The 21,171-nt window shown below is 36.3% G+C and overlaps 3 protein-coding genes and 2 long non-coding RNA genes across 5 annotated transcripts; 2 read left to right on the top strand and 3 right to left on the bottom strand.

Annotated features, from left to right (window-relative positions):
- Positions 1-377: 377 nt before the first annotated feature.
- Positions 378-1,743, bottom strand: LOC121401604. The gene is made up of 2 exons (XR_005966385.1): positions 789-1,743; positions 378-521 (listed from the first exon to the last, which is right to left on the bottom strand). It is a non-coding gene; the product is annotated as an uncharacterized LOC121401604 (long non-coding RNA).
- Positions 1,741-2,926, top strand: LOC121401605. Its single transcript, XR_005966386.1, has 2 exons — positions 1,741-2,513; positions 2,783-2,926. It is a non-coding gene; the product is annotated as an uncharacterized LOC121401605 (long non-coding RNA).
- Positions 2,927-4,773: 1,847 nt separating this feature from the next.
- On the top strand, positions 4,774-5,751 carry LOC108710340 (olfactory receptor 1-like). The gene has a single exon (XM_018251476.2). It carries the CDS (start codon positions 4,774-4,776, stop codon positions 5,749-5,751), a length of 978 nt encoding a protein of 325 aa, XP_018106965.2.
- Positions 5,752-10,599: 4,848 nt separating this feature from the next.
- On the bottom strand, positions 10,600-11,526 carry LOC108710341 (olfactory receptor 1020). Its single transcript, XM_018251478.1, has one exon. It carries the CDS (start codon positions 11,524-11,526, stop codon positions 10,600-10,602), a length of 927 nt encoding a protein of 308 aa, XP_018106967.1.
- Positions 11,527-18,248: 6,722 nt separating this feature from the next.
- Positions 18,249-19,166, bottom strand: LOC108710629 (olfactory receptor 1019). Its single transcript, XM_018251741.1, has one exon. The coding sequence runs from the start codon at positions 19,164-19,166 to the stop codon at positions 18,249-18,251; it is 918 nt and encodes a 305-aa protein (XP_018107230.1).
- Positions 19,167-21,171: the final 2,005 nt, after the last annotated feature.

The following is a 21,171-nucleotide window of genomic DNA, read 5'->3' on the forward strand; positions in this document are numbered from 1 at the left end:
ATTAACTATTTAGTGTTATACATCTTAAAGTGCATTGTGCAACTATAACTCCCATATGGCTGCACACAGTTCATCATGGATAAAACTTTTTCATTAACTATTTAGTGATATACATCTTAAAGTGCATTGTGCAACTATAACTCCCATATGGCTGCACACAGTTCATCATAGATAAAACTTTTTCATTAACTATTTAGTGATATACATCTTAAAATGCATTGTGCAATTATAACTCCCATATGGCTACACACAGTTCATCATAGATAAAACTTTTTTCATTAACTATCAGTGATATACATCTTAAAGTGCATAATAGAGATTTTACAAATTTATAAAAGCCTCTCACAAAGTGTAAAATTACAAAATATGATCTCTAATAAATATTGTAAAAACTTATTGTGACCCAATTCATCTAGCTATTAAAAGTGACACACATTATTTCATATAATACATGTTGAAATCCCACTGAAACATAATGTTAAAACCAGGTTACTGCTCAATCCGCCTAACCTGTAAAAGACCTGTAAAAACAAGGAAATTGCCATTAGCCTATCCAATTCACTTGAAATCTTTATGTTGTATCAATTTAGCACTTCTATTATATCAATTTAACAGTACCTTCTAATCTCGCAACGTATGTTGCTATTCTAAGACATTCTGTAATTATTTCCTATCACTGGCTTCTATGTATATATTATCTTTCTTAGCAACAAGGTTGCAATATTATAGTTACCAATTCAAAAATAAACGATATATATATATAAAGACTCCTGATTGAATGGACTCACCCATATGTAAATGCAGCAGGAGTTCCATGTCATTACAACTTGGAATCTAGTTATAATTCCTGGGAACAAAGGACGACAAGCCATTACTATTAAAGAAAACATGATAAATTGCACTGCTCATTTAACCCTTTCGGATAAGCACTATCCAAGCGCTTTATCCATCTGGCCTCCCTCTGCAATAGTATCAAGTTATGATCACCTCCTCTACTGGGTTTTGCTACTGTCTCTAACACTATCCACTTTAGCTGACATACATTATGTTTTACAGTATCAAAATGTCTGGCTACAGGAGTGTCAGTATAGGTATCATTTTTAAAATTGCGTATATTGCCTTTATGCTCTTTTATCCTAGTACTGACAGACCTTATTGTCTTCCCTACGTACATTTTCCCGCAGGGACATTTCAGAGCATAAATTACGTGGCTGGTTTTACATGTGGCGTATGACTTTAGTTTGATTACCTCACCTGTAATGGGATGATTTATACAAGGTCCTTTTATAATGGAATTGCAACAGTTGCAATTCATGCACGGGTATGTGCCTACTTTTGGTGTACCTTTAAACACAGTATTGCTATTATCCACTCTTGAAATGGCACATAATGTGTCTCTTATTGACTTACCCTTTTTATACGAGAACCGCGGGGGATTCGAAAAAACTTTTCCGAAGATAGCATCAGTTTGCAGAAGTGGCCAATATTGTTTCACTATCTTTTCTACCTTCTTACTCCTTTTGTCGTATGTACTTACGAAGGTTAATCTATCCGTCTCACCCTGCTTTTGTTTGGGCTGTAATAAAGCAGCACGGTCCATCCCTTTCACCTCTTCTACCACTGCTTTAAGTTTACCTTTGGGGTATCCCCTTTGCAGAAACCTTTCTGTCAGATCGCTACTTGCATGTTTATAACCCACTTCACTGGATGCTATCTTCTTGGCTCTCATAAATTGTCCCTTAGGGATCGGATAGATTAACCTTCGTAAGTACATACGACAAAAGGAGTAAGAAGGTAGAAAAGATAGTGAAACAATATTGGCCACTTCTGCAAACTGATGCTATCTTCGGAAAAGTTTTTTCGAATCCCCCGCGGTTCTCGTATAAAAAGGGTAAGTCAATAAGAGACACATTATGTGCCATTTCAAGAGTGGATAATAGCAATACTGTGTTTAAAGGTACACCAAAAGTAGGCACATACCCGTGCATGAATTGCAACTGTTGCAATTCCATTATAAAAGGACCTTGTATAAATCATCCCATTACAGGTGAGGTAATCAAACTAAAGTCATACGCCACATGTAAAACCAGCCACGTAATTTATGCTCTGAAATGTCCCTGCGGGAAAATGTACGTAGGGAAGACAATAAGGTCTGTCAGTACTAGGATAAAAGAGCATAAAGGCAATATACGCAATTTTAAAAATGATACCTATACTGACACTCCTGTAGCCAGACATTTTGATACTGTAAAACATAATGTATGTCAGCTAAAGTGGATAGTGTTAGAGACAGTAGCAAAACCCAGTAGAGGAGGTGATCATAACTTGATACTATTGCAGAGGGAGGCCAGATGGATAAAGCGCTTGGATAGTGCTTATCCGAAAGGGTTAAATGAGCAGTGCAATTTATCATGTTTTCTTTAATAGTAATGGCTTGTCGTCCTTTGTTCCCAGGAATTATAACTAGATTCCAAGTTGTAATGACATGGAACTCCTGCTGCATTTACATATGGGTGAGTCCATTCAATCAGGAGTCTTTATATATATATATATCGTTTATTTTTGAATTGGTAACTATAATATTGCAACCTTGTTGCTAAGAAAGATAATATATACATAGAAGCCAGTGATAGGAAATAATTACAGAATGTCTTAGAATAGCAACATACGTTGCGAGATTAGAAGGTACTGTTAAATTGATATAATAGAAGTGCTAAATTGATACAACATAAAGATTTCAAGTGAATTGGATAGGCTAATGGCAATTTCCTTGTTTTTACAGGTCTTTTACAGGTTAGGCGGATTGAGCAGTAACCTGGTTTTAACATTATGTTTCAGTGGGATTTCAACATGTATTATATGAAATAATGTGTGTCACTTTTAATAGCTAGATGAATTGGGTCACAATAAGTTTTTACAATATTTATTAGAGATCATATTTTGTAATTTTACACTTTGTGAGAGGCTTTTATAAATTTGTAAAATCTCTATTATGCACTTTAAGATGTATATCACTGATAGTTAATGAAAAAAGTTTTATCTATGATGAACTGTGTGTAGCCATATGGGAGTTATAATTGCACAATGCATTTTAAGATGTATATCACTAAATAGTTAATGAAAAAGTTTTATCTATGATGAACTGTGTGCAGCCATATGGGAGTTATAGTTGCACAATGCACTTTAAGATGTATATCACTAAATAGTTAATGAAAAAGTTTTATCCATGATGAACTGTGTGCAGCCATATGGGAGTTATAGTTGCACAATGCACTTTAAGATGTATAACACTAAATAGTTAATGGAAAACTTTTACCCATACTGCACTGCTGGTAGTCACATGAGATTATAAATGATTGTTTTTGGTTGTTCCTTTTTACACTTGATAAAGGGCGTGGGCCCGAAACATGTTGTGTAACTCATTATCCCAATAAAGAACTTTGCAGACAAGTTGCTGCCCTGGATTTGTTCCACAACTACTGAATGCAATGACTAGGAAAAGAATGATTTGTGATTTAAGGAGTACACTGATTACAATGCATTCTAACATTTAGGGGGTTATTTATCAAAGTCCAATTTTATCTCAATATTTTCTGCTGCAAACTCCGATCAAATCCGCTCAGGTTTTTTACACTTATTTATTATTACATTTTCTGGAAAATTTGCTTTGCAGGAAAAATTCAGATTTTCACAATTTTTTTGTATTTTTCACCCAAAAACTCATATTTCTTATGTTTTTTGACCGAATACTTCGGTGTTTTGCGCATCAAAAAATCAATGGGACTTCTCCCATTGACTTATATGCAACCTCGACAGGTTTGAGATGCTGGATTTTCTGATTCAGACTTTTCCATTCTCTGGGTTAAATAAAGTCCAATTTTATAAAAAAAAAAAAATTAAGAATTTTTCGTAATTTTGCATTCAGAGTTTAATAAATAACCCCCTTTAGCCTTTAGATAAATGAGTGACCCTAGAGGCATGTGAAGAATTTTTCAAGCAAATAAATCTCCCCAAATCTTAGGCTTAGGCTACATTTTCTTTTCTGGTGTGGTGAAACATAAAAATGCCCATGATAAGGTGATTATTAGTTTGGATATCTGCTAATTACACGTTCCATTAATTGTTGATCATATCATCCCATTTTGCATAATAGAGATGTCATCTGAGAAATGTCAGACAGATAAGAGCAAAGAAACTACAGGAAATCGTTTCTGTGATTTTAGTGGCTTCAATGTGCCCAAGGTGGGGGGATGAGTGATTTATTGCTTAAAATCGTATTAGTTATACATTTTGAAGAAATGATTCAATAAATACAAGTAGCATGAGTTACACCAAATAAACTAACTGATTTAAAAAACTACCAGTTATTTAACTTTTCAAATTGCAGAGGTTGTGTGCTCATAGAGAAAAAGTTGCAGACAGAGATCTTTGCCCTGGCAGACAATGATGAGAGAAATAGTAGGTTGGTTTCTCCTGCTTCTCCTTGCAGAAAAGTGTGCTGCTTTTTACTCTTCTTTTTATAGCCAGCACATATTGAATAAAACAACAAACCTTGGCTGGTAAGGTTTTCTGAAACTTTGCTGCATAAGCATAAGAATTTGTTACCCTTCAGGAACTGTAAATAATTCATCTCACGGCATAATCTCTCCCTAGATCGTAAGATCTACAACTAAACACGTGCAAGTTCCCAATGATGAGTCTGTGTGTCATTAATGTTCCAGTACATTTTAACATTTTAACTTTCTCACTAAAAGGAGCACGATGGAATTGTCTATGAATTGCACAACTCGTGAGTATTTCCATCTCCTAGCTTTCTCTATCTCGAAGAAAGATCAAACATTTCTCAGTGTCGGACTTTTACTGATCTACTCACTGGCTGTGCTTGGAAACATGATGATTATTGTGCTTGTATGTCTGGTATCCCAGCTGCACACCCCCATGTACTTCTTCTTGTGCAACCTGGCATTCCAGGACATTATCTTTGTCTCCGCCATCCTGCCTAAACTGATGGCCATCACAATTACAGGAGACACCAGAATCTCTTTCCCCAGCTGTTTAACACAAATGTTCCTGTTTGCATTCTGCACAGATACAGATTTTTTCCTACTGGCTACTATGGCTTACGATCGATATGTGGCCATTTGTGTTCCTCTCCGTTACTACCTGATAATGAAGCCAAAGCTTTGCGTCCTGCTGGTGATAATGTCATGGATTCTGTATGCCTCTAATGCAGTGTGCTTCTCTTTGCTTTTGTCTAATCTATCATTCTATAATTCACATGATCTGAATCATTTCTTTTGTGATATTAATATACTGATGGAGATCTCATGCAGTGACACCTCATTTATTAAACAATTGATTTTACTTGAAATACCATTAATCGGGATATTTCCGCTCATGCTGATCCTAACATCATATGTGTACATCATAGCTACGATCAAGAAAATGCGAACCTTTGCTGCGAGACTCAAGACGTTCTCCAGCTGTTCCTCACATTTAACAGTTGTATTGCTGTTCTGTGGCACCTCTATTGGGATTTACATAAAGCCAGACTCACAGAACTTCCAAGAACAAGACAAGATTCTTTCTTTGCTGTATATTGGCCTTGTTCCATTGTTAAACCCATTAGTGTACAGCTTAAGAAACAGGCAGGTTTGGTCAGCCACAAGAATAGTATTTGGCAAATATATACTTGGAACATCTCTATCTCATTTTTCTAGCTCTTTACACAGTAGATCTTGGGTCTCATAACATCTTAAAGGAGAACTAAAGCATAACTAAAGAAGTAGCTAGAAATGTTGTACATTATGTTTTGTGATTCTGTACCAGCCTAAGGCAACCACAGCCTTTTAGCAGTAAAGATCTGTGTCTCCAAAGATGCCCCAGTAGCTCCCCATCTTCTTTTCTGCTGATTCACTGCACATGCTCTGTGCTGCTGTCACTTACTGAGCTTAGGGAGCCACTCACAATATACAGTACTCATAGAATAGAAATGTCACAATATAAGGCTGATTAGTAATTAATACAGATAATTACTACATGGGAGCACAGAAACCAGTGCAATTAGCATCAGAATTTAATAATCAGCCCTGTAGCATCAGCTTATATTACAGGGGAAGCTCATTTTCTGCTGGATAATTAGTGACGAGCCCTAAGCTTAGCTTCTCAACAGCTGCTCAGAGCCCACTGAGCATGTGAGTGTCACAGACACTTTCCAAGATGGTGACCCCCTGTGACAAGTTTGAAGTCCTGGATCATTGCTGCTATTGACAAGCTGAAACTTTAGGCTGGTGCTATAAGATCAGTATATAAAATATGGCATTTTTAGCCACATTCATTTTTAGGGTTTAGTTTTCCTTTAAATAGTTATGGGTGAATCTGACCCATTTCAATTTACCAAAAATTCACAAAAATTGTCTATGGCCAGCAATTTTTTTTTGACACACAACAATTTTTTTATGCATTGGAGTCTATAGGGCAGATTCACTAAAGGGCGAATTGTCACCAGCAAACACTTCGCCAGGTGAAAATTAGTTACCACTACGCTAATTCACTAAAATGCAAAGTTGCGTCGTGGGTGCTGAACGATGGCGACTTTTCGCTAGCGTTACTTAGGCAGCGTGATCGTTTGAAAGCGAAATTATGCAAACGAACGATTCTGCCTAGCGAAATGTTGTTACTCCTCTTACACTTAGGTCAATTTGAATAGGGCGGGTACATTAAGGTCGCATTTCTGACAGACAGGATATACGATTGAGGAAGATGTAGCTTCATTTTAGCAGTTTGCCTGGTCTGAGGTGGCGTATTCTGGCGAAAAAATAATGTTCAGTAAAATTTGCACTTTATTGAATGTGCGGAGTAACGACTGTTCGCCAAAGTGAAAAGTCACCTGGAGATAGAGTGCGAACGGATGCTAGCAACAATTCAAACAAGACCTGCTGATAATGTATTGAAAGAAGGTAGTTAAATGATTTGATTACTTATAGCATTAATCCCCAAAGAAAAACGCTGTGGGAAACTTTGTTATAATACTACAGAACCATTTCAAGTAACCTTTCAAGTTAATAGATACTTTGTAAAAGAAATCAATATATATTTTATGTAAAGAAAACAAATTGCTAATATGCGAAAACGAACCATTGCAAACAACGCAATGCAAGAAAGCCACAGACATATTTTATCAAGTCCTTATTGATGTTTAATCATAGCAAATGGAAGTTGTGCTCACTACCAAACAAATTAATGTAAAAAAAAATTAAAGGGGAGCTCCACAAAAACATAATTTAAGCTTTTTGAAAAGTAAAAATAATTTTAAGCAACTTTGCAATATACATCAATAAAAAATATGCAGACTTTTCACGATTTTTAATGGTTTCTGACAGTTACCTAAGCCTAGCTCCCTGTTCTGTCTGACTACTTTTCTGAGCTGGCTGACTACTGTTAATTTGTATCAACAGCCATCTGTCCTCAGCCTGCATCCTCCAACCCCCACAATTCCCTGCACACATGATTTCATGGTGGAACAATCGTTGTTGCATTTAGTTAGAGGTAACAGCATCACTTCTTTTTGTTTTCTGTGTTATGTGGGCCTCTTTACCAAATTTTGGTTTGGAAGCCGGAGTTCCCTTTTAAGGAGATTAAGATGTTTATCATGCTATTTCAAATTACCTCTCATTGAAACAAAACAGGGTCTGTTTATATTGAAATATTCAAGCTAGCCAACTTTGTCAAAAGAATCCCAAATGGTTACCTTTTTCATCAGACACCACAGGAATCACTTGACAGAAATTGTAATGGTTTCCCTCTGATGTAGGCTGAATGGGTTAACCAAAGTCCAGAGTGAGTGTACAGCCTGGGTATTCACAAACAGTTGTGTAACTGCTGGGAGTGAGATTGCAACTGGGCCTTCACCCCCCTCAGAGCCAAGATAAGTCATTTTGTGGGCTACAGGGCGGAGGGTGCAAATCCAGCAACCAGGTCCACTGTTGGGGGGTGCCTGCTTGTGACTAGTTAAGCCACTGCTCATAGCAGTGTTGAAATCCTAACTCAGGGATCCCCAACCTTTTTCACTCGTGAGCAGCATTCAGATGTAAAAAGAGCAACAAAAGCATGAAAAATTTTCCTGGAATGCCAAATAAGGGCTTTGATTGGCTATTGGTAGCCCCTATGTGGACTGGCAGCCTACAAGAGCTTCTGTTTGGATGTACATCTGGTTTTTATGAAAGCAAAACTTGCCTCCAAGCCTGGAATTCAAAAATAAGCACCCGCTCTGAGGCCGCTGAGAGCAACAGCCAAGGGGTTGAAGAGCAACATGTTACTCACAAGCTACTGGTTGGGGACCACTGTCCTAACTATACTACATTAGAACCCTGGCAATGACACGGAACAGTGACACTGTGGTAGCTGAATGAGCCCCCAACACAGGGGCTTATAATATCCTTATATTTTATATATAGGGGGCACTTTATTCGCTCTATAATGGCTAAACGTTTGAGCCAAAGTGTAATAGACAGAAGTTTCTGAGAAGGGGTATAGCTGTAGCAAAATCATGAAAGCATGTATGTGAAAAGATAATGGTATATTATTAAAATAGTATAATGATTGGTTTAGTAAATACTTGAAGATGCATTCAGAGATGTGAGGGCAGATTTACTAAAGGGGCGAAGTGGTAGTTGCTAGCGAAAATTCACCATAAATCCAAGGGACATCGCAAAATTACTAACAGGCGTAGAGGACAATTCGCTAGCAAAAGAGACCATCACTAGCATAGTTTCACACCCTTTCGCCAGGCGCATTTTCACTCAGACGAACCTTCGTTACTCTGCAAATTCACTAAACTACGAATTGTACAGAACGTTACCTCTTTCACCAGAGTTTCCTTACCAGAGATTTATAAAGAGGTACAATTATGTTTTAATCCTTTTAGTCAATGTCCTTTGTGTGCAAGGGCATACTTAGAAAACATTGACTGACACTGCCTAAAGTTTCACATTCTGCCATCCACCCAAAACCTTCTTAATAAAGGAAGACTCAAAACACACTTCCATTTAGTAAACTGGAATTAGTTATTTTTTCCCAAGTGCATAACCTTGTATTTATCAACATTGAACCTATTTTGCCAATTTGCTGCCCATTTTAGAAAAATCTCTCTGCAAAGCAGCATCATTCTGCATGGAACATATAGTTTTTTTTTCAATAGGTGTACTATCTTACTTTTACTTTAATTGTCAAAACAGATAAACATACATTATAAACAAATGTTTGGCAGACAAACTTATACAGTGTTATGTAGAGTGAAGTATCAAGGAGCCATTGCTATCGCAGGGGATGAAGTCCAGGGTTCCCATGTTTTACCAAATTTATCTAGTCCTCTAGATCTCAGTTTATAAAGTTCAAGATGTTAATTGACTAGTTTGATCCAATGTATTGGGAGGTGATGAGTTCATCCAGTGCATGGCTGTAGTCTTTTTCTCATAAAAGAGTGGACTGGTCCCAATAAGCAAATCTAGGGTCAAGAATATTTGGTAGGTACAGTTCATCAGCCATACATGTTGTTATTTGTGACCAGAATATCTGGATATTAAGACATTCCCAGATCAGATGAGTAAAAGATCCTACTCCTGCGTTGCACCTGAGACAGTTGATACAGTGTAGTTTTACTGGTGTATGTTTGATGTAAAATCTTAACAGTTTGCACAATTTGGTATCATCAGCAAAAATAGAGACACTCAGAAAACCTTGGGGTGTTGCACGAAACCCAGCGCACATCAAAAAATCATTGGGACTTCTCCCATTGACTTATATGCAACCTCGACAGGTCTGAGATGCCGGATTTTCTGATTTGGACTTTTCCATCCTCGGGGTATAATAAATTCCGAAACATTCGTGATTTTTTAGAAGTCTGATTTCATAAGAAAAAACAACCCCCAATGTGTTTGTAAAATATATATATATATGTGACATAATAAACCATTTTACTAAATTTTATTGCTTGGTGGAAGATTGTCTTCACTTGAGTACCTGCTCTTCAAATTCCTGGTTTGAACTGCTCCACTTGCTGAAGGCTCAGGGCTGTGCACCTGGGCCTCTTCCATTACCTGGTGAGAAATTAATTGATGTTGGGCTACCATACTTTGTATATATAAAGGAAAAATTCCAGTCAAGAAGGAAAGATTGAATATATAGTTTTGCATTTTTATTAAACGGTGGTGGGATTGCAGAGAAAATAGGATCAAGAAGGCAGATGTGAGAAAACTGAATTTTGAAACCTGCTCTTCAATGAAGTAGCTAACAAGCTTTGATGCTAAAAAATATATTAGGTTACCATTCATATAGTTAGGATGTAATCTGAGAGCTTTCAAAGTTCTCCTTTCTCCATATATATATATATATATATATATATATATATATATATATATATATACCTGTATATGGAAAGCATTAATTTCTAAAAATGTGTTATACAGTTCTCAAGTCAGTACACAGTTGACTAATATGCATTCAAAACTTTCTGTAAGTTAGACAAGAATATATGAAACTTTTGGTGAGTGAATAATTACACTTTAAAATCAAATTAAGTTTAGTTTTTAAATTTTTTAGTTATGCCATTTTCAGAAATGCTTTCCTCACATCTGTGTTCCTGAAGCTGTAAATGATTGGATTTAACATAGGGATTATCATTGTGTAAAAAACAGACACCACCTTATCTTGATCATTCAAATAACTGGAGTTTGGGCGCATGTACATGTAGATCAGAGTTCCGAATAATGTTCCCACAGAAACCAAGTGAGAAGAACAAGTTGTAAATGCTTTGTGCCTTCCTTGTGTAGACTGAATTCTTAGTATGGCAGAGAATATGTAGGCATATGATGTAGCAATGGTTACCACACATACAGATGAGTTCACTCCTACAATAGCATAAATGACAAGTTCAGTCGTAGAGGTATCTGAGCATGCCAACTTCAGGACTGGGGCTACATCACAGTAGAAATGGGATATCTTAAGAGAGTTGCAGTAGGTCTGCCTGAATGTGTTCCCAGTATGTATAAAAGAATTAAAGAAGCCAACTGCATAGCATGTACAAACAAATAAATGGCATACTTCTCTTTTTATAATGACATGGTAAATCAAAGGTTTGCATATTGCTGCATAACGGTCATAAGCCATAGCAGCTAATAAAAGAGCTTCAGTGTTAAAATAGGCTCCATAAAAATACATCTGAACAGCACATGCCAGTAAAGTAATGGTTTTCTCCATAGCAAGAAAATTGTAGAGAGTTCTTGGGATGATGACAGAAGTATAACACATATCTATGAAAGATAAATGTTTCAAAAAGAAATACATGGGAGTCTGTAGACTAGGGCATTTTATGATCAGAAAAATTAATCCACTGTTCCCTAAAATTGTAAAGATGTATATAACCAAGAAGATAATGAAGAGGACAACTTCAAGTGTTGGGTCTTTTGTAAGTCCATCAAGCAAAAAATACTGATTTTTCAGTGACCGGTTAAATGAAGGAAAATGCATATCCAAAACTATGAAGAAAAAGAAATATATCAGTAGAATGAATACATCACTAAAGAATGATTGACTCCATGTGATGGATGTAATGAAACCTGCCACATGAAACCTTTGCTCTACTTTCTACTGGGTGATTCTTCCTTCTAAGATAAAGAAACTAGGGAACAAGGGTTGAGCAATAAAATTGACTGAGCTGGACCATGTCGAATGGGTTTATGCATACATAAAAGTCTCATATATAAGTATACAAAGAATATATATTGCGGTTAACAGCAATGTATGACTGAATTAGTCCATTCCTTTAATTCTTTCTAGTTCTGAAAGTATTTGCAATGGAGTCTTTTTATAAGTCTTAAGACCTGTTGGGATATTCTCTTCAGAGAATACAATAACCTAATTCAGCTTTTACAGAAGTAAATTGGCTGTTATAATGAAAGTATAGTTCATTGCAACATTTTGAGGGTTATTTATAAAAAATCTGAATTTTTTAAAATAAAGTCTGACCAAACTAGATCCACGATTTGACCTTATTTATTAATAAAAATTCCCAATTAAATTGGTTCGGGTAACTCAATTTAATTGAGTGAAAACTTGAATCATATAATTTTATAGGAGTTTTTTTCTGAATCGCTCTATTTTTTTGTGTTTTTTCCCCAAAAAGTTTTGCAGATTTTTACCTGAAAAGCCAAAAATGTCATATTATTGGCTAACTCCAGCACAGACCACAGAAACTTCAAAATAGGATAGAGACCTTTGCCATTGACTTATACACAACCTTGGCAGGTCTGAGATTCTGGCTTTTTGCTGCATCGGGCAAAAAGAAACCTGAGAAATTAAAGTTTTGCCCCAAAAAGCCCGACCGGAGTTTAGCCCCCTTAATTTATCTCAAAAAATGATCCATATGCAATCAGTGAGAAAAAGTCATCTCCTGTTTTAACACTTGAAAACTCGTGGACGAGATTCAATTCAAGGATATAAAACTTTTCTCCTAATTTAGTTTCAGTTTGTTCCTATAGACTTCTGTACAGTTTTCCTTTAAGTGATATGCTTTTCCTAATTGAATTGCATCTCAAATTGAATCTTGTCCATGAATTTTCCTGGAAAAAACTTTTTCTCACTGAATTCATTCTGGCCCAGATAGAAATCTAAGATTAGCAGAGATCAGTGGTTCAAAATGTGCTTTTTGTAAGGAAGCTAAAACCAAATAAAGGTCCCAGGGTGGTATCGAGTTCTTTGCTGGTGGTCTGATCTGCTGGAGCACCTGGAAGAACAATTTAACCTCTGGTAGTATGGCCCATTAAATGTGGACTAGACTGAGGCCTGGTCCTTGAGTGATGTGATACTGAGCTGCATGTCAAGACCTGCTTGGAACTGAGGATATGTGCAGCTGTCCCCTCTAATTCCTTGAGAAGCACACCAAGACAAGAAAATGCACCATACTCTATGGCAGGGATCCCCAACCTTTTTCACCCGTGAGCAACATTTGGATGTAAAAAGAGTTGGGGAGCAACACAAGCATGAAAACTGTTCCTGGATGGAGTCAAATAAGCGCTGTGATTGACTATTGGTAGCCCATATGTGGACTAGCAGCCTACAGGAGACTCTGTTTGGCAGTGCACCTGGTTTTTATACAACCAAATCTTGCCTCCAAGCCAGGAATACAAAAATAAGCACCTGCTTTGAGGCCACTGAGAGCAACATCCAAGGGTTTGGGGAGCAACATGTTGCTCACGAGCTACTGGTTGGGGATCACTGCTCTATGGTATGCCCTGGCTGTGGAGGGGATTCAAGCCGACAATAAGGTGTTAATTACTGATGGAGAGAAACCCTTTTGTTTCCAATCTTAATTAAACAGAAAAACTGTCAAATGTAGTTTATGTACTTAGGGGCATCATGAGGAGACTTGAGTGAGAAATTCTGGTGTAAGATGTAACTGAAAAGGTTGATCCACCAACATGATGTCTGCAAACCAGGTTTGATTTGGTCACCAAGATTGTTGGAAGCTTAGTGAGAATTTTTGTGGAAATCAGAATCAGCAGGAATGCGTATGCCATCTGGAAAGACCAGGGTGTAGCTAGTCCTGATGAAGGGAGGTTGAACCCCCCGAAACGTTGATCTTTGTGGTGAAAAATTAATAAAAAGAGGGGCTACGTCCCCTACTGCAGATAAATAGAGTGTGTGCAGTCCGTGAATTATCTGCTATTGCTAAGGGACCTTGCCGGGTTTGTTTCCCACAAACAGAATTTTCGGGAAAGTGTATTAATAAATAAGCCGAAAAAACCTGTGCGGATTTGGTCAGCGTTTTTTTCAGAAAATATTGAGATAAATTTGGACTTTGATAAATAACCCCCTTAGTGTGTTGTAAAAATCTTTATCTAGAAGGCCAACAAAACTATGCAAGAGTTTTCACTGTGTATTTTCCATATTTTAGCATGATGTTCAATTGAACATATTGCATCATGCGTGTCATTATAATTAAAATCCTCTAGTTGAAAAATGCAAACCAAGATTTTGATGGATTTTTGTATTTTCAATGTACCATTTCTAAAATCCCTAATTGTTCATTGTGACAAGCTTCTTGTTATTTTTGAAGGAATATAATGTAACTGCAGACACTTTTAGGTAGGGATGCACCGAATCCACTATTTTGGATTCGGCCGAACCCCTGAATCCTTTGTGAAAGATTCGGCCCAATACTGAACTAAATCCGAATCCTAATTTGCATATGCAAATTAGGAGTGGGAAGGGGAAAACATTTTTTACTTCCTTGTTTTGTGACAAAAAGTCACATGATTTCCCTCTCCATCCCTAATTTGCATATGCAAATTAGGATTCAGTTCGGCTGGGCAGAAGGATTTGGCCGAATCTGAATCCTGCTGAAAAAGGCCGAATCCTGGATTCGGTGCATCCGTACTTTTAGGTTTAAATTTTTAGGTTCATTCTTTGTTTCTAACCTATGTTTGATAATCTGTAGTATTACATTTGATCCATTAAAAAATGTTACCTGTCAATGTTACAATGCTAGTTAGTATAATTAAATATCCAAGGTCAAATTTGACGTTGTGACCCACAGGTTTACCACCAGCTGGACTGCATAACGTTGAATTTTGGTAAACAATGATGTTAGGTCCAGGTAAGACCAGTGAATTACACTGATCTCCAAGATGACAATACCTGGGAGGCAGAAGCAGAGCCAGAATAGGATGATACCCAAGATTCAAACAAGGTTACTTTTTGATGATTGAGTTGTTTTTATTCACTACATCTCTATATCAGAGATATATACTGTGGGTTTATAGTAAAAAAATCTCACACTACACAACTACAAATTATCTAACATATTTAATACATGTTGTTATTCTGTGCTGCTATCCTAATAGCAGACCTCAATATTTTTGTTCATAAAGCTCCAATTTTAGAGGTTTTCAAGGTATTAATATTTTGTAGCGTAGAATTTAGTGTAATTCTTTATTTCTATTTTTTTCCCTTTTTTTAATAAATCTCATGACATTCAGGGTTTGTGAGCCTTATTTATCAAAGTCAGAATCTATCTCATTATTCTAATCATAAAAGTTTAACAAAATTGAATCCACAATATTTATTACTAAAAAATCAAGATTTAATCAGATCTGAGACAAACATGAAAAAATCTAGCGAAAATCCAAGTACGATTTTTTCTTTCTCCAGAAAAGCCGGAATTTTTCATATTTTTGCCCGAAAAGTCCGAAATAGTCAGATTTATGGGCTAATTGCATTGCAGACCACAAAAACTACCAAGTAGGGTAGGGATTTATATAGAAACTCGGTAGGTTTGAGATGCTGGATTTTCAGATTCTGACTTTTTCCATCCTTGGAGTTTAATAAATCTGAGGGTTTTTTCCCACTAAAAAAATTAGATTTTATAGTTAAACAAACTAGAATTTTCTTGTTTTTGGCATTCAGACTTTAATAAATAACCCCCCCCCATGAGTTTAGTTGTGGTTTATAAAACCATGGAAATGAGACTGTTGATAAATAGGCCCTCGATGTTCAGGAGAATGTTACCATCTAAAAGTCTTTGTCTGCACTGTTTAGGAGAAAACATTTATATTACAAATATATGCTTCAGAAAGCAATATCTTTTAAAAAAGAGGTTGCTACTTGTCCTTTATCTCATATTTTTGACACAAACCCAAAATCGTGGCTGCTGATGCCCTAACGTTAGATATAAATGAGTCACTGCCTTGTCCAGTCAGCAAGAGGAAAGTTCCTGCTTAGCTTTTTACCGCCCTGTTTGCAACCATGTGGGAAGAGGTTTTCTTATAGGGGAAAAAGAGGAAGGAATCATGTGGACTCTGCTCCTTAGGACTAATTCTCTGCCTTCTTCCCCCTGGTCTCAGCTCTATGGAGTCAATTGCATTGGTACAACCTCATCTTTAGTATTGTAGCATGATTAATGTAAAATCAGATAATGTATATCCTTCCCAGAATCCTCTATGATGAAAACTTCATAAGAAGGCCCTACAAAAATAAAGCAACCAGTATAAATGCCTTTGCCTTTGTATTCTATAAAGTACAAAAATGTAATGTTGCAATGAACACCATTGGATGCTTAATTGACAATATTGAGAAATGTTCTTAGGTCCATAGATCATTTTTTGCAAATTGCGATGAGCCCCACTATGCCCCTTCATCCTTTTCTGATGGAATTACTTGCACAAGGAAACCTTGAAATTACCATCAACCTGGATCTGCTGGTAATTCCAAGGTACCCTTAGTGGATTGTGCGAGTAACCACAACGGACTTTGGCAAGTAAATTGGACACTAATGCTGTTATTAGATTTGTGTACCAGGAATGGCACCATTTAAAGGGAAATGATGGAGAAAATGTATGCTCGATATTGGTGTATTATTCATTCACAATTAGGCTTCAATTTTACTGAAAGTACTGCATTGTGGGCAAAAAAAGTATATGCACAAACTTCCAGTGGTCCAATTTGGCTGCTAATATTTAAGGCAAAAACTCCAACATACTCCTTCCCCAGGCACTCATGTAGTCTCAGTAGTATATGAAAAAATGAGGGGAAAATGCCAGAAAGTAGAATCGTATGCTGCAAAATATCTGTTTAGTGTGCACACTTAATACATATTTTGCAGCATAAGATTCTGCTTTGTGGCATTTTCTCCATATTTTCTTAAATAATTGTGGGTAGAAAAACCATGGTGATTGGCTTTTGAATTTTGCACTTTGCCCATTTCCCTGTGTTTAGGAATTAACCTTTAAATGTGTAAGACCACCTGCAAGGACACAACAAAATAAATTATTATGCATAGTCATAACAAGTCTAGCTCATGGGGAGGAATAGATTTATTATGGCTTAGATTGAACAAAAAACATCTTCCCACTGTGACCTACTGGTGCTCCACACTATCTAGGATATAGCAATATATCTCCCACTAGCCATATAGTTTCTAATTATCTCATTATAAGCACCTTTATACACTTTTAGCTCTTCAGTTAGTTTTCTTAATGCCACCTTAAAAATCCTTTCTCAATACCATGGTCTCTGTTGCTTCAATTCAGAATTCAATTCCGTTATCCGGAAACCCTTTATCCAGAAAGCTCAGAATGACAGAAAGGCGGTCTCCCACCCATAGTCCTTTTTGTCTGTAAAAATAAAACAGTTGCTTGTACTTGATCCCAAATAAGATCCTTATTGGAAGCAAAACCAGCCTATTGGGTTTATTTAGGGGCAGATTTACATAGGGTCGCATATCGAGGGTTAATTAACCCTCGATATTCGACTGTCGAAGTTAAATTCTTTCGAATGTCGAAGTCGAAGGATTTAGCGCTATTCGTTCGATCGAACAAAAAGTCGTACGATCGAACTATTAAATCCTTCGAAACGTTCGATTTAAAGGATTTTAATCCATCGATCGAACGATTTTTCTTCGACCAAAAAAACATTAGAAAGCCTATGGGGACCTTCCCCATAGGCTAACATTGTACTTCGGTAGGTTTTAGGTGGTGAACTAGGGGGTCGAAGTTTTTTTTAAAGAGTCAGTACTTCGACTATCGAATGGCTGAATAGACGAACGATTTTTAGTTCGAATCGTTCAATTCAAAGTCGAAGTAGCCAATTCGATTATCGAAGTAGTCAAAATAATCATTCGAAATTCGAAGTTTTTTTTATTCTATTCCTTCACTCGAGCTAAGTAAATGGGCCCCTTAATGTTTAAATGATTTTCTAGTAGAAAAGTAGGAAGATCCAAATTATGGAAAGATCCATTATCCGGAAAGCCCCGGGTCCCTACCAGTTTGGATAAAAGGTCCCATACCTGTACTTGCTAATTTTAAATACAGTTTATACAAGCTGCTAGGTAACTACTTTTGATGCTGAAACGTCTACTAATCTGAGGATTATAAATGCTGCCTTCTTTTTATGCATATCTGGATAGAACAGACACTAGTTGCAAAAGCTTTGTTTATACTTTCCTTCATAGTTGATTATTATATATGCGTAGTATCTAAAAGTCAGAAAAGAAAATAGTAAACATTTTATGATTTTCAGTAAAATGTTGAAATTAGAATGCCTTTTATTAAATTAGAATGAATGTATTTAGAATTAATTTATTTAGATGTATTATTGTTTCTTTTTTATTATTATTTTATATATTTATTTATTTTATTATTATTTAGATTATTTTTTAAAATTACATTTATTCAATTAGAATGCCTTTTATTTAGTTATATCAATTTCATGAATGCTCTCCTTACATCCTTGTTCCTGAAGCTGTAAATAATTGGATTTAACATAGGGATTACCATTGTATAGAATACAGAGACCACCTTGTCCTGATCATTCAAATAACTGGAGTTTGGGCGCATGTACATGTAGATCAGGGTTCCGAATAATGTTCCAACAGAGATTAAGTGAGAGGAACAAGTTGTGAATGCTTTGTGCCTTCCATGTCCAGACTGGATTTTTAGTATGGCAGAGAATATGTAGGCATATGATGTAACAATGATTACCGCACATACCAATGAATTTACTCCTATAACAGCATAAAGAACAAGTTCAGTCATAGAGGTATCTGAGCATGACAATTTTAGGACTGGAGGTACGTCACAGAAGAAATTGGAAATAACTAACACGTTGCAGTAACTCTGTCTAAATATGTTCCTGGTGTGTATGAATGAGTCAAAGAAGCCAACTGAATAGCAGACACTTATCAATATATGACATGCTCTTCTTTTCATAACAACGTGGTAGAGTAAAGGTTTGCATATGGCTGCATAACGGTCATAAGCCATAGCAGCTAACAGAAGAACTTCAGCATTAAAGTAGGCAGCATACAAATACATTTGAATAGCACAAGCCAATAAAGTAATGGTTTTATCCTTGGACAGAATATCTGAGAGGGTTCTGGGGATGATGACCGAGGTGTAACACATATCTATGAAAGATAAATGGTATAAAAAGAAATACATGGGAGTGTGTAGACTAGGGCTTTTCATGACCAGAATGATTAAACCACCATTCCCTAATATTGTAAAGATGTATATTACCAAGAAGATAATGAAGAGGACAACATCAAGTTTTGGGTCCTTTGTGAGTCCATCAAACGAAAAAATAACATCAAGAGATTGGTTTGGTTTTTGCATTCTTGGAGGAAAAATATCTCTACAACTTTGAAGAAACAATATAAGGGTAGACTGAATACACGAGACAAGAAACACCAGGGTTTTTTGGAAGAGAAGACTATCCTTAATTTAGAAGTCTCTGTGTAAGGGGTAATATCCGTCTTCTCTGTAGTTGCCCCTCGGGTTTGACAGTGCTGAAGATGGGGCTGGGATCAATTTAATAGCAATAGAAACACGAGTGTAACTAATCAATCCTGCTGGGTGTGATGAACAAACTAGAAGGAAAGATGTTAAAGAGTGTTGAGCAATACAAACCATGATGTTGGGTCAATCTGGAAAGATATTTTGCAATGATCAGAATGAATTCTCTTTATTGATTCCTCTTAGTTATCTTGCTTGTTTACATTGGGATAAATATTATTTTTAATGGGTTATTTACAAGGACAGAAGTTCAAGAGCACAAAGGGGTGCAAAAGGGCATTCATGGAGTACTTCTGTCCAGGCTCTGGCTGCAGCCCTGTCCTTACTGCACAATAATCTGATCATAACCGATTACCTTAAATGGATATTATGGGGAAACTATAGAAAAGAGCTCATTCATCTGACTGTCTAGTTCTGAATTTACCCTCCATAATCTGCAGCCAAATTCACAAAACAGATTTATTAATGAGGAAGATTTTATAAGTCTTAAGGTCTGTTGAGATATTCTCTTTAGGGAATCCAATGAAGTAATGACCTCAATAGGCACAGAGGCAAATGATCGACAAGATGTTTATTTGCCACAGATTTAACATGTTCTGGATAAAAGTTTCAGACTAAATTAATTGAATATTGCATAGCAAAAACTCGAAAATAGGAAAAATCTTGAATGTTAAAATACACTTCCTATTTTTTCGGATTTTTTTTCATTCAAAATGTTACAATTTTAAAATCTCAAAAATTTGAGCTACTAAAACTTGAATTTGAAAACATTAATGGGCAGATTTACTAAGGTTTGAATGGTGCATTCAAATTTTCAAGTTGTTTTTTTCTGCAAAACTCACATTTTTGAGTTGAAAACAAGCCAAACTAAAATTCGAATTTGAGATTTATCATACCTTATCACTGGAAACAACTCAAATTCGATAGTAAGCCACCTAAAACCTGGCGAGTTCATGTAGAAGTCAATGGCAGAGATCCGGTGACCTATTTGAAGATGTTAATAGCTTTCCTGACAGTCAAGTAGTAATGGGCGAATTTCTCCCGTTTTGCCGGAAAATTTGCAAATTTCCCACGAAATTTGTGAAATGGCGAAAAATTTGCGGAACTCAAATTTTGATGTCCACGTAAATTTTGACGATCTCGTCAATTTTCATGCCGGCATTAAAGTCAATGGGCATCTGAATAGTGTTGATGCGCAATGTTTTTGACACGAGCGACTTTTCCGTCTGCGTCCATTTTCTGCGGGAGTTTTGCGAATTTAGCGGTGAAACATGGAAATTTGCTGCAAATTTGAGCCTGGCAAAATCGTGCCTGGCGAGTTTATTCGTCCATCACTACAGTTGAGTTTTTTTTCAAAGAAAAACTCTATTCGAGTTCCGTTTGAATTAGATTTTAGTTTTTGGGTCGGTAAAATTAGTTTCAATTTTAGACGTTTGAGTTTTAACTAAATAAGATACCATTTGAGGTAATTCGAGTTCATTCAAGTTTATTCGAGGTAAAAAAAAACACTCGACCTTGATGAATAACCCCCTTGATGAAAAAATGCAATAAATCTGCCATGTGATGTTACTTGCAATACCTTCTTAAAATGATTATTCAATTTAAGATGATCTTAATGCCCTGTGTGTACATCATAGCTATTGGTATACACCTGAAGCCAGACTTTCAAGAACATATAGTTAAAAACAGGGATCTCTAATTTACAAAATGATACCAATATTAATATAACCAAGAAACCCAACTTGTTTCAACTTCACTATCTTCATCAGAGGCTATGTACATAATATAGCAGGCAATGATGTAAGAAATGACTATATATACAGTA

The sequence above is a fragment of the Xenopus laevis genome, chromosome 3L (genome assembly GCF_017654675.1).
Source record: "Xenopus laevis strain J_2021 chromosome 3L, Xenopus_laevis_v10.1, whole genome shotgun sequence".
NCBI lineage: Eukaryota > Metazoa > Chordata > Amphibia > Anura > Pipidae > Xenopus > Xenopus laevis.

Bases quoted from the DNA above. Each gene is read 5' to 3' on its own strand.
- LOC108710340 (XM_018251476.2), top strand. From the start codon at position 4,774: ATGAATTGCACAACTCGTGAGTATTTCCATCTCCTAGCTTTCTCTATC.
- LOC108710341 (XM_018251478.1), bottom strand. From the start codon at position 11,526: ATGCATTTTCCTTCATTTAACCGGTCACTGAAAAATCAGTATTTTTTG.
- LOC108710629 (XM_018251741.1), bottom strand. From the start codon at position 19,166: ATGCAAAAACCAAACCAATCTCTTGATGTTATTTTTTCGTTTGATGGA.